At 44.4% G+C, this 12792-nt stretch overlaps 1 protein-coding gene across 9 annotated transcripts in view; it reads right to left on the bottom strand.

Moving 5' to 3' along the window:
- The window catches only part of evi5b (ecotropic viral integration site 5b), a 45278-nt gene that overhangs the window by 6085 nt on the left and 26401 nt on the right, over positions 1-12792 (bottom strand). For 6 of the 9 annotated variants that reach the window (XM_081717165.1, XM_035524210.2, XM_081717164.1 and 3 more), the window contains 9 exons: positions 12577-12630; positions 11425-11457; positions 10685-10828; positions 9728-9859; positions 9230-9370; positions 8953-9111; positions 7926-8072; positions 7526-7621; positions 2680-2775 (listed from right to left, as the gene is read on the bottom strand). In XM_081717165.1, the coding sequence (XP_081573291.1) occupies positions 2680-2775; positions 7526-7621; positions 7926-8072; positions 8953-9111; positions 9230-9370; positions 9728-9859; positions 10685-10828; positions 11425-11457; positions 12577-12630 (1002 nt within the window). Of the gene's footprint in view, positions 1-1032; positions 2031-2679; positions 2776-7525; positions 7622-7925; positions 8073-8952; positions 9112-9229; positions 9371-9727; positions 9860-10684; positions 10829-11424; positions 11458-12576; positions 12631-12792 lie in introns of those variants that run through there. The other 3 variants (XM_081717162.1, XM_081717160.1, XM_081717161.1) reach the window with 3 other exon arrangements.

Genomic DNA, 12792 nt, shown 5'->3' on the forward strand with positions numbered 1-12792 from the left:
CCAAACAGACTAGCTTTCACATCCCATGCAACAGTGAGTCTTGCTCACTGGTCCACCAGTTGTCCTTGTTTGGACCACTTTTGGTAGGTACCCCCCACACACACCCACACACACACACACAAGACCTGTGGGATGTTGGTGTGTTTGGAGGTCTTTGGAGCTCCAGTCATCTAGCCATTACAATGTGGTCCTCATCAGATTCTTATGCTTCCAGCACATCAAGGCCTGTCTGTTCAGATTGAATGAAGCATTGAAAGAGGCAGTTTTAGCTCAGTGGTTAAGCTACTTCACTAATCATCAGAAGACTGCCAGTTCAAGCCCCACCACAGCCAAGTTCCCACTGTTGGGGCCCTGAGCAAGGCCCTTAACCCTCGATTGCTCAAGTTGTGTTCAGTAAGAATCGTAAAAGTCACTTTGGATAAAAGTGTCAGCTAAATTCCATAAATGTAAATGAAGCACTTAACAAAAGAAAAACAACCATATATACAATGATTAAAAGGAAGTAACTTTTTTTTTAAAACACATTTCTTAAATAGTTCTTCACTCTAACCCCTCACCACAGACATTTAAATTAGCTTTCTTGGCTAAGACCCAGAGTCACAGAAATCTACTGATGCTGAAACAGGACTGGACCTAAAGAGGAAACGAGCAGCTTTGTTGGGTAAAGCTGCCTCACTGCACTCTGGTGATAGGGAGTCAGGAGGAACCATGAGCATGATTTAGTGTACTGCAGTTTAACCACAAGTAACCAACCTTTTGTTTTTCCAAGAAGAAGGAGAAAAAAATCTCACCGACTCCTAACTCCAATGTAAATCAATGAAGCAGTTTCTGTTTTCTGTTCTCAGTCAAGTTTTCAAACCATACTAAAGACGGTTTTCTGTTTTTGATTTGTGTATATTTGTTTCAGTTGGTTAAACCTGAGGAAAAACACAGTATCTGAAAGACTTAAAAATAAACATCACTAAATTCATTTGACAGCCAAATATGACAAATGATGCAGCTAATATTGCCATAATCATCTTACCAGGAGGATGTCAAAGCGGTTGGTGCAACAGGGTGAAAAAGAGAATGAATTGTCATAATTATGCGGTCATAGAAGGGTTAATATAGCAACCTTCACTTTGAATCTTCATATTGCATTTCATCTTGTTTGAAAAATGTATTGCTCACCTTAACAGGCTAGTGTACAAATTTGTAATCAGGGTGGTACCATTAATTGCTAATCAAACTGTACAATATGACAATTAAACCACAATCTAATATCTGTCCGGAGAGTTGTAACGAAGATTCCAAAATGCGGGTCGTCAGACCAAGATCTTACTCCTTTTCCATGTACTCAGTGTTACAGCAATCACTCATGTAAGACCGTACTCTCCATTTACTGCCCTCTTGAAATCATTTCTGCAATTATCCTGCTCTTTGGTTATTATAGTAATCACTGTGCACCAGCTGTCTCACCACAACAGTTTCAACCTTTACTTTCTTACACAAACAGAAACACACAAAGGACAAGGTGCAAGATGGCTTAAAACTGAAAGCATCCTTCTAAACAGCTTTGATTCATAATCCCATGATTCTACAGGAGATATTATTCGGGTCTTTTGTGTTGGCTGCGCTTGTAATCCTCTCAAAAGATGGACTACATTATTGAAGTGATTGAGAGCATGTAGAAGTCATAACCATGTCATCTCCTATTCATTTTGATTTTGTCATATCTAAACTGAGACTAAACGGGGGGGGGGATATAATAATTTTAAAAAATCCCCATTTCTCAAAATCACTACAGCAATGAGCATCATTTCTTTCCACTATGTTTAGACTGTCGTGGAGAAGGAGTGCCTGTCTTAGATCTTGGAGATTCAATGCCCCGCAGATTTTAGTTTGAACATGCCTGGCATTAAAATTTGACCTTGATTAACTATCTTAGTTGTGCAAGACTAGGGTCCATCTTTGATCTGGAGGGTGGTAGATCAATTCCCTACAGACTTCTGTAAACTCTGTGTCAAACAGTCTGACCTGAGGGTCTTGGCCTAAAGAAAAGGAAGTAGGCTTGCTACAATGAAACAGTCATTTCCACATGGACATGATGAAGGTACATTTTGTAAGGGTGACCTTTGTGAACCCAAGTGTGATCTCTAGCATTATTTCATAAGCATAAGCACATTCAAATACCTGGTCATACCTAAATATCCAGTACCAAAGTTAAATATCAGGGTGAAACGTGCTGAAATATTTGCTAAAGTTGCTAATATGTCAACGACATGAAAAACTACACTTAAGCTACACTTATGGAGGGTGAGAGGGTGTGTATGGGCGAATTGAACTGCCTTTGTGCAGGAAACACCATTCTGCAGGGCGTAGTTAACACTTCTGAACATGGCTAGATGAACGCTCAAATCTGTTCAAAGTGCTCACAAAGCCTAAAAAAAAAAAAAAAAGTCAAACCACGGAAAAGCTTGGATATAAAAACAACAAAAAGTGTGTGGGAAAATAAGAGCTACAAAAACAGATAACTGGAAAAGCGCTGCAGTGGAGCTGCTAGTGAAATCAAGATGATCCTTTTATTAATCTGCGCGTTTGTTTGTCACGCCCGGCCAACAAAAAACCACAGTGATGTCCGATTAAGTATTTAAGGTTTGCGTATCCCTTCATGCTGCTGCCCGTGTGTGCACACCTCACCTCCCGACTGAGCTCTGCGATCTGGTCTTTAAGCTCTCGAATGTGCTGGCTGGAGTCTGTGTGGTTCAGCTGACCCTTCACCTTCCCTTCTTCTTTCTGGGGAGCAAGAAAGAGAGAAAAAACAAACATGGATTTAGTCATAGCCACAAAGACCTTCACATCATGGAACCTGCTCTATTGAAGGACCATGTCCATGACAGTTGATTTAAGATCAAAAGGTTTTTTTTTACGCTTTTATCCAGCACTGCCACTTATTTTTTAAGTACAACACTTATGAACTTATGGCTCAAGGAACTCTTCTCTGTGAACTGGAGCAAGAAAAGAATCTTAAATGTCATATATTAAGATGATGATTAGTTTAGGAAGCCCTCATCAGCTTCATACTGCAGTGAGAAATATGGGCATATATGAAAACCTGTGAAGAAAACGCCTGGATTTATTTGTCCTCGCCAGTCAAATGATGCATCAGCTATGAAGCAAATGCAGTTGCATTAATTTTACTACTAAAACTTACTCCACTCACAGCTGGAGTAGACTGCACATTTAAAACAATATTTTAAAATATCTTTACCACAGATGTTCACTTTTCAATGAAAATTCGCAGCAAAGTCAGTTGAATGATTTGGGAGTGAGAGAGCCAGAGGAGGTGCCAGTACAGAAGCTCAACTGCCTGCCCCTACTGCAGCAGGGTGAGCAGGAAAACCATGGCTGCCTGACTGCGAGCAGCGTTGGGTGTTTTCTTTGGCCCCTGTGCCTTCTGGGAGCCGCCTAGCTGTGGCGTTAACTGACAATCATGCAGTTTGTGCACGTGGTGTTTATACCTTCAACACAACTAACCACTAAAGAAGCAGGAGTCACAACACCGCCACCCCCCACCCACCCACCCACACACACACACACGCACGCACGCACGCACACACCTTCCCCTGCCTACCTTCCCCCGACACGTACCCACACACCCACCTACACACCAAACCACAAACAACCGCACACCCACCCGCACACACACACACACAAAGTGGGAAGGCTGAGAAACTCAGTCAGTCATCCAGCATTGCTTCTGCCAACCAGAGAGAATGGGGAGGAACAGAGACAAGTGCATATGTGCGAGATGAAGTAGCAGCATGGGTGGAGTGTTGTGACGTGAGGGCTAGAACAACACGCGCGCGCACGCACACACGCATGCCCACGCATGCACACACATGCACACACATGCACACACATGCACACAAAGAAGGGGTGTCTTCTATTCCTGTGGTCTGCAGCAGGGCTTGCAGCCTTCTGATAGGCTAGAGATGATGAGATCTAAGGCAAGAGTGTTCTTCCAGGAATCTGTGTTTGGCTTGAGGTTTCCCCCTCCAGGCCCAGGTGCCAATGATAAGGGAGAGGCAGTTAGCAGAGTTCCTTATGCTCAGCTGGCCAACGTCAGCAGGTGCCAGAACGTGGCCAGGGATGTCAAACGGCTCCAAATAATGGCTTCCTCACTTTAGTGCCCCAAAACAAAACACTTAACGTTGCTACAGCAAACCATAGAAGCAGAAGGAACACATAGCTCACGGTTTTTCAACCTGATTCTAGTCAGTGGGTTTTAGATGCATAAAGGATTTTCATGAGAGATTTTTAATGAGCACCGTTTCCTCTTGTTAAGGGTAGTTCTAGTGGTGGGTTAGTCTCCCAGAATTAGTTTAGGTTTAAGCCTATGCACATATTTTCATGTATTCCAATGAGCGTGCAGTCATGTTGTAAAGCCCAAGTGAGGAGAAAGTCTCACTTCATGTAGCAATTGATCTACAGTTGCTAGCCTCTTCAATTTTTGTTAATTAACAACAACAAAGTAGTTCCTGCACAACTGTAGGTCAGTACAACTGAGCCTATAGTTATTCAAAGTCTCAAATTTCTAACCTTTGAGTTATTACACATTTTGCAACCAATCTCTGTTTTTCCTTCACATCCCTCTTTACAGCTTGTTATAGTTGGACTGGTGTTCTGTGTGGCTTCTAAGACTGGTTTGGACTTCCCAGCAGTGAAGAACAGCCAGAAGAAATTCACCAAGGTATGTTCTTTTTGGTGTGCTAACAGGCACATCCTCTACTCACAGCACTTGTGAAATATATGGGCTTACTGATCTAATAAAACCTAACCAATAACAACAACAATTATATTATACTTTGTATAGTTTCAGAGGATGAGTAATGTGAAACTGGAGATAAGGCAGAGCTTCTAAGACGAGGAGACGAGACACTGTTCATGGAATACTGGTAATTCCCCATGACACGAAGCATTAACATCCAAGCAGGCAAGTGAGGTACTGTTGTCTTGAGTGGTGACGATACAGGTCCCTCCTTATAGGGACCTTAATCTCCACTATTCCATTTCAAGTGCACAAAATGTACATCGATTTTACTAATGAAACTCCAAACTTCTGAAAGTAACATTTGAAAGACTTTGGCCTTACTTTGCATATTGGAAACAGACAAAAACAAATCCAGCCCTGGTACTTACTTGATGAGTATTTCAACTGGGAAAAACCTGCATGAGGCATTGTTGCTCCAAATATCTCTGGTTGGCATAGAAACAAACAAAACTGGTGCCATCACAACAATGGTGTAATTTGTGCAAACCTGCCTACACACATAATAAGTTTTCTTCTGCAAAGCATGCAGTGATAAGAAGGCACCATCTACTGTGTCTACTCCTCTGGATTCTGTGTTCAGTGATCACTGTGTGGCTAAATCTCTGTTGTATGCTTCACATTTTACTTGTGTAGAAGCAGAGCAAGACGTTGCCTTTGATTCTAGCTCAGTGAGCATCTAAACCTGATAGGAAGTGGTTTCTTATATGGCAATGAAGATAGCTGAACTGTGGTCGTTGGATGGTCATGCAAGCAACAACTTCACTGTAGAGTGCATTAACCTTCCCCACCCCCTAAAAAACAAACAAACAAACAAATACCCAAAATGAAGCAGGATTCTCTATCAGCCGAGATACACTGGTGCTAAAATGACACTGCAACATACTACAGGGTTGTTGTTTTTTAACTGTGTGGTTTTTTTTTGATGATGCTAAACACCGTTTAAGTGTTATGGTTCTTATTTGTTTGCTGCTGTGTAGAACAGAACATGTGTTTTGAGAACATGTTCATTGGGTACAACAGTACACATTTTCAATGAACCCTACAAGAGTTTGCAGAGGGTAAGACTGATTTAGAGAAAGGCTTTACGCTGTCGCACGTTGAGTTGGCGGTGCTAGTGTAAGACAGATGCACATGCTCCTTCTGAAGGGGATCTTTCCAGCCAATGTGAAATGTCTCTGGGGTGACTCAGAGCATTTCTGCACAGCCAAGGGGCATAGAAGTCAGGCTGGAGTATTTTCCAACAGTGGGACATGTGGTTTAGGTGTGGGTGAAACAGCAAGCAAATAAACGAGTTGATGCCTGGTTGAGGCTTTATGGCTTAAAGCGTACACTGGGCTAGGATGTGGCCTCTGAGTGAAACTCGCATGGAAACGATTAACTCATCCTGAGCTGTGTTTTAATGACTGATGACTCGAGATGCTGTTAATAAATCAGCGCGTTCTGCGTGGCCATGCATACAGTCATGGCGCAGGGCACCGTACCAGCCTCAGCCTTTCTTTTTGATTCGATTGCTTGCTGTGCCAAGCCAGGGCCTTGGGCCCACAGCCATTAGGGAAAGGAGCACTGTGGCTAACCAAAACCACATCTACACAGTCTCCGCAACAGCAGAGCTTGACTATAGCAAGACACATGATTTGTGAGCATTACAGCTAAATTCACACCTTAAAAGCCAAAAAAAAAAAAAAAAAGAAAGGAAAAAGGCAATCATATTCACTGACACAAGTAGAAAAATACATGCGTCATAATCACACTTCAGAGAAATAGTCTCAGCCTCCCAGGCAGCAGTGCGAGTGACAGATTTATTTTGACTAATTTTGCTACTACATCCAACCACTGTTAGCATGGTGATAGTACTGCCACATAATAATGGCAAATAGCAGTGTGAGTGTAAGCTTTTAAAACCCGTGACATCACTTATGCATTCCAGGAAGAATCCAGGGGTACAGAGGTTGTATGAACACATTCTTATAAGAGAGCTTCAGAGCTGAGCTAGTCCTTAAATCACTTCCATTTCTGCAAGAGAAGCACAAGGTTTATCTTCAGCGTTTCCTTCAACCGCACGTACAGCCCTGTTTTTTCATCTCACCCACCTCACTGCTGTCTTAAAACTTCCACCCCAGAATCAGGTGTCATTTCTTGAGCAGACGGTGACTGGAGAGCATAGATTAGACTAATTTCTAAGTCTGACCAGTGTTATTAACAAAAGGTTAGAGCTTGTTGACTTAGTCAGTTCTTCTTGGTGTTGGTGGATTAGTGGGCAACAGGAAATAAGGTGTATTTTAAAAATAGGCTATCAAAAATGTAATTTCCCCTGGCCTCTATGAGTGGGCTAACAGCACTCGTGCAATGGGCTTAGCTCAAGCAAGTCTAGAGCACGTTGCTTTAGATGGCTACTTTGAGCCGCAATGAAAGGTTGGAGGTCGGGGTTGCCAAATGTGACTGATGATCCCTCACGCCCTAAAAGCATCCCACTCACTTAGCGCGAGCTCCAGGTGAGGAGGAATCCCCATTCAGAGCATGACCTCCAGCTTGGACACACTGGTCATTGTATGCTCACATATGTTTTGTACAGCTCATGTGGTGCTGCAGACCTGAGATCACACTTCACTCCAGTCAAGTCTCAACAGATGTTGGGTCATCTCATATGAGCAGAGCGGAAAGGATGAGTGTGAAGCACCGTTGCGAGGCAAGCTGAGAAGCTGGAACCCGTACCTGAATCTCCAGCTCAGAGATCTGCTGTTGGAGCTCGGCCATAGCAGCCATGTTATCAGCCTCTCTCAATCTCACTGCCATCACTTCCTCCTTATTCTGAGAGTAAGAGCGCGAGCACGAGAGAGAGAGAGACAGAGAGGGAGAGTGAGACAGAATTATCTCTTTGTCACAGAAGCTCAAAACATCACCCACATGTTCCTCTTTACAGGAGCGGATTTGCTGACTGTGACCCCAGATAAGATAGCTTTCACTGAATCAGTAACACAGATGACAAAACAGCATGACATTCGCATAACACAAGGAGGTCTGCTCTGCCCTGAGCTTGATCACAGCAGAAGCCAGAGCACTGAGGGTACCAGCCCCCGACACGGCATAGCTCCACCCCTACTGCCCTGCTGACCTTGCACTCGGTCTCGGCCTGCTTGCGCTTGGCCTCCTGGAGCTCGCCGCGCAGCGTCTTGTTCTGGCCGGTCAGGACCTGTAGTCGCTCCTGTAAGCTCCGAGCCTCCTGCTCCGCCCTCCGCAGCTGGTTGCTGTGGATCTGATTCTGGGTGAAATGGCCAAAGTTAGGACTTCGTCCTGTGGCATTTGCTTTGGCAGATGTAAAAGGCCAAACGGCGGTGATTTGATGTAGGTCAGTAGTTCAAGCAAGCAGCTAGAGTCAGTCAGCTGAAAACCGGCCAGCAGACAGCAGAACACTGTGCTAGCTGAAGAGCCACAGTGGGTACCTTCTACCTACATGCACTGTGCATGAGTTCAATCAAACAGGCACTTCCATAGTTTCACTGTGGTGCTGAAATATATTTAGATGATACTGCAGAACCTATGAGTGGAACTCATGAAAGTTTTTAAAGCCTCAGTCATTTTGGTAAGGTAAATGAAATAAACAAATTGGCTGATTCTAACAGTTAAACAACATATATCAGCAAAATACATATATGCATCATATATGTATATACATGTATGGAGACTGATCACCATGAAGAACTATATTAATCATCAGGTTTTTATATTATTTATATATGTATAAAACTGATTCCTCAAACAGAAAGGCCGGCCCATGATACTAAGCTCAAGGTAGACCTTGATTGCTCTCTAGTGCCCTGGTTCTCAAACTGTAGTATCACTGGTGCTACGCATGCTCCCTCTAGTGGGAAATGGAGGAATTTTTACAAAAAAAACAAAATCACATCAGTCCTACTGCTGATACTTGAATAGCCAAATATTTTCCAAGATGCTCTATGGTGTAAATTGTTTGAGAACCACTGTTCTAGTGGTTATGCTGGTGAGCCTCAAAATGTGTCTGCTTTTACATCAAGTGACAGACATTCTGAGCTAATTTAGTACAAGAACTGTAGCACTGAAGCAGGCTCCATGTACTGCGTACGTGTATGTATTTGTATGTGTGCTTTTAAGTTCCATCATACCTGGGTCTCCATCTCCAGCAGCCTCTGTCTGGTCTCACGGAGTTCAGCCTGTGCCTCTGCTTCTCTCAGTCTCACACTCATCAGCTCATCTTGCAGTTCACTCATCGTGTTCTTCCGAGGGCCGTCCTTCCAGCGGCCGGCCGTACGCGCCAAGTGCCTCTTTAGAGCATAACATCAAAGTGTATTGGGTTGCGTGTGTGTGTACGTACACACACAAACACAAATACACTCTCAAACATGTATGCATGCACGTATGCGCGTTTCTGTGTGTATTCACCTGCCAGTGGTCTTCCAGGTCCCGCACCTGCTGTCTGAGCTCTTTGAGACCCGTAAGAGCTTCGGCCTCCCTCAGCTTAACACCCATCAGCTCCTCCTGCAGACGCACTACATTATTCTCGTCAGGCAGACATGTGTTTCTCTGCAATGTAAAAAACACACACACACACACACAAGTTTAAAACTGAAAAAAAAAAAACTAGTTTTGCATATTCTCTTTGCTAAAAAAAAAAAAAATATGTGCAGAAAATACACGCAGAAAGTGAACACAGTGTAAGATGTGAAGAGGTTTCGTGCAGGATAAAGGCAACTGCAACAGTGGTACATGCTGGGATGCAAGCCCACCTCTCCCACAGTGCAAGCCCACCTCTCCCACAGTGCAAGCCCACCTCTCCCACAGTGCAAGCCCACCTCTCCCACAGTGCAAGCCCACCTCTCCCACAGTGCAAGCCCACCTCTCCCACAGTGCAAGCCCACCTCTCCCACAGTGCAAGCCCACCTTCTCCATGTCAAGGATCTTGTCCTGCATCTCTTTGAGGGCACACTGGGACTCTGCCTCCTTGAGTCGGGCCTGGACCAGCTCCCTTTCAAGCTGCAGGAGGAACTCCTCCGAGTAACGTGGGTTCCCCTTCTACGGGCACAGAGAAGAAAAGCCCAGACGATCACGCACATCCCTGCCAGTTTCACAGCATGGAAATGCCGCCAAATTGTCAACTTCTGTCACAAACACAGTTAGATATAAACAACAGCCATCTTAATGTGAAACTTTTTTCATATTCACGGTTGAATTCAGGTCATCCTGGTGGGAAAATCTCTCAGGAGCTGCGCACTGAGAGACTAAATTAAGATAAAATAATAATAATAAAAATTATAATAATAATAATACTCACCCCTCAACAAGCAATAAATGCATAAAGCGAACTCAAAGCAAACTTATGTATAACACTGATTTAATCAGAAGAACACCAACGCATCGTCACATCATGCCTGAGCACAAGTGTATAAATTAGTGATGAGAATTCTGTCTCTCTGGTGAGAATGCCCACACTGTCATCTTCCAGCAGCTCACAGCAGGGCCGTGTGTCTCCATAACACCCTTTAGAGTATAATTTGCTAGCTCATATATATTCATGAGGCTTTTTAGATTAGTCAAGCATGAAAATGACCAGTGGCTCTCCTCCAAACGCTGTGTCCTAATCTGTAGTCATGTATATGAATCGAATCATTACAAGACCTGCCAGTCCCATTTCTGCCATTGCCCAGACTGTGTTGCTAGGTAACTGTATGAAACCCTGGCTATGTGAAATGCCTTAGCCAAGTGTTCAAAAGCACCTCTGTGTGGGTTTTTTTTTTTGTTTGTTTTTTAATCCCCTCGGTATCCTTCTCTCTCTCCAAGCAGCAGGCTCTGAGCGGTCCTCCTGTCCCGTAGGGGGCGCTGTCTGTGAGCATTCCTTACCGCAGGCTGCTGCTGGAGCTGCCTGATGGTGCTTTGGGCTTGTTCCAGCTGCATGCTGGCCTCCTCACTCTGCTGTTTCACCGTGGCCAGCTCCCGCTTGACCAGGTAATTCTCCTCCGCCTCCTGCGCTCGCGTCACCTGACCCTGACGCAACCAATCACGGACAATATGCTAGTTGAACCAAGTAGGCGGAGCGGGGCGGGTGAAGTCGAACAATGCGGTGGGGACATTTAACTAGAAGTGGTCGTCGTAAAGCGCCAACATGCTGTTAGCAACTTTTACAGGGATAATATATCTGGTTAGATGACCGCCAGGTTGATTTCGTGGATTAGTTTCTTTTTTAAAAATGTTTGGTCGTGTGACTTTCAAGGGGAGGTGATCAAGATAAAAGGCCACGGTTAAAATACTTTCCTTCTATAATGAGCAAGTCTTAATTTGTTAATCAAACAATTTCCATAAAGTGCAATTTCCAATGTATTCTCAAGCATGCAAAGCCAAAAGAGCATTAATAGCAGTATATTCAAGGTCTGTTTAATTTAGATGTGTTTGCATCTCTTGGACACACGCCAGTCGATCGGGATGTTCTGGAATCTTGCAGTTGTGCCATGCACACCTCTTCATTTTACATCATGAATTCCCCCACCGACTCCAAAACATTCGAATCACTCAACAGTTGCCCAAGTAAGTAGTAAGTAGCTTGAAAGAAAAGAGACAGGAGGAGAAAGGAGTAAAGATTATACCTGGATCAATCTATCTGCCAAGGAAGCACTTTCCTACAAACAGAACATCCATAAAGAAAGGCACACAGAGACAGAGAGAGAGAGGGGGAGAGATATCAAAGGATATTACAACACAGAAGTATAAAAACAAAAGTGATTTTGACAGAAAACTCTGTTCTTTTTCCTCCCCAACTTAAGGCTTTATTCACACGTTTAATTTTTTGTCTTATGGACGCATTATAACCAAATATCTATGCATGTAGATTAGAAAAGCCCATGCAAATGGATGGAGAGAGTCGGGGTAGAAAATGAGCAGCGCCGGAGCCTGGATGTGGCGACACAGATGTGACAGCATGACGGCGTGACAGCGGTGACCAATCAAAACAGTGACCCTACAGGAAGCTCCAGTGGAAGGACGGAAAAGTGCAGGAAGCAGTGCGGAGTCTGCAAGTGAAGGAGACAGAGGCTACTCCTACATGGTCACCATGTTCTTTTAACACGTCTGCACAGGAGGTCTGGTTAGGTGTGTGGACATCTGTGGGGGCGCGGGGGTTGGTGAACTCTTGGGTTAACATTCGTCTCATGCAGGAAGTTAGAGGGCGGGGCTAGGAGGGGCTAGGAGGCATTCGAGGCGACAGGCATTTCCTCCCGCCTTGACGAACCAGTGGAAACGACTCGCTGCCGCTTGCGTCATGCACTGCAGCGCAGGCTTGGGCCAAGAGGCGGGTGTCCCAGCATGCAATGCTGCATGCTGCATTCATAGATCACATCATGGAGTGGAGCTTAGACACAACCAGCCAGGGTCTGTGTGCAGCCTTACAGTTAGAGGTATTGACTGGAGGACCCTTTCATAACAGTCAACATGCCTAATGGATGTGCAACGATCTAAGGTTTACTTACCTGTTTGAACGAACACAACTAACACACGGCAAAAGCATTGCTGTTCACATCTGCTAGTCAGTAGTGACATCACTGGTTGGTAAGTGTGCTTGTTATTGGTAGTGCAGTTTCACAGCCATGTTAGTACTTGAGCTCTCTCTCTCTTGGCAATGGTGAGAAGAGAGACGCGTCATGAAATGGACGGAGCTTAACGATGAGATTGACTTGAGTGAAATGGTTTGACAAACAGAGCTAGGCTCCTCCCTTTCTGTGAAACATGCAGCTTGCACTCACTTTCTCCAGGGTGTCTATCCTCTGCTTCAGCAGTCTGTTCTCTGTGCGAAGCCTCTGCAAGACAAGAGAGAGACCAAATTAGAAGCTACAGGCACAGTCACTCATGACCTATGGTTCGTGCAAATCTCCGCTGATCCAATTTGTGCTGTAGAAGTTCACCATTCATACTGATCAGGATTAAATCATCAGAGACGAAGCATAGACGGCACAGGGACA

The sequence above is a fragment of the Electrophorus electricus genome, chromosome 7, assembly GCF_041902795.1.
Source record: "Electrophorus electricus isolate QZ-2024a chromosome 7, ASM4190279v1, whole genome shotgun sequence".
NCBI classification, from domain to species: Eukaryota; Metazoa; Chordata; class Actinopteri; order Gymnotiformes; family Gymnotidae; genus Electrophorus; species Electrophorus electricus.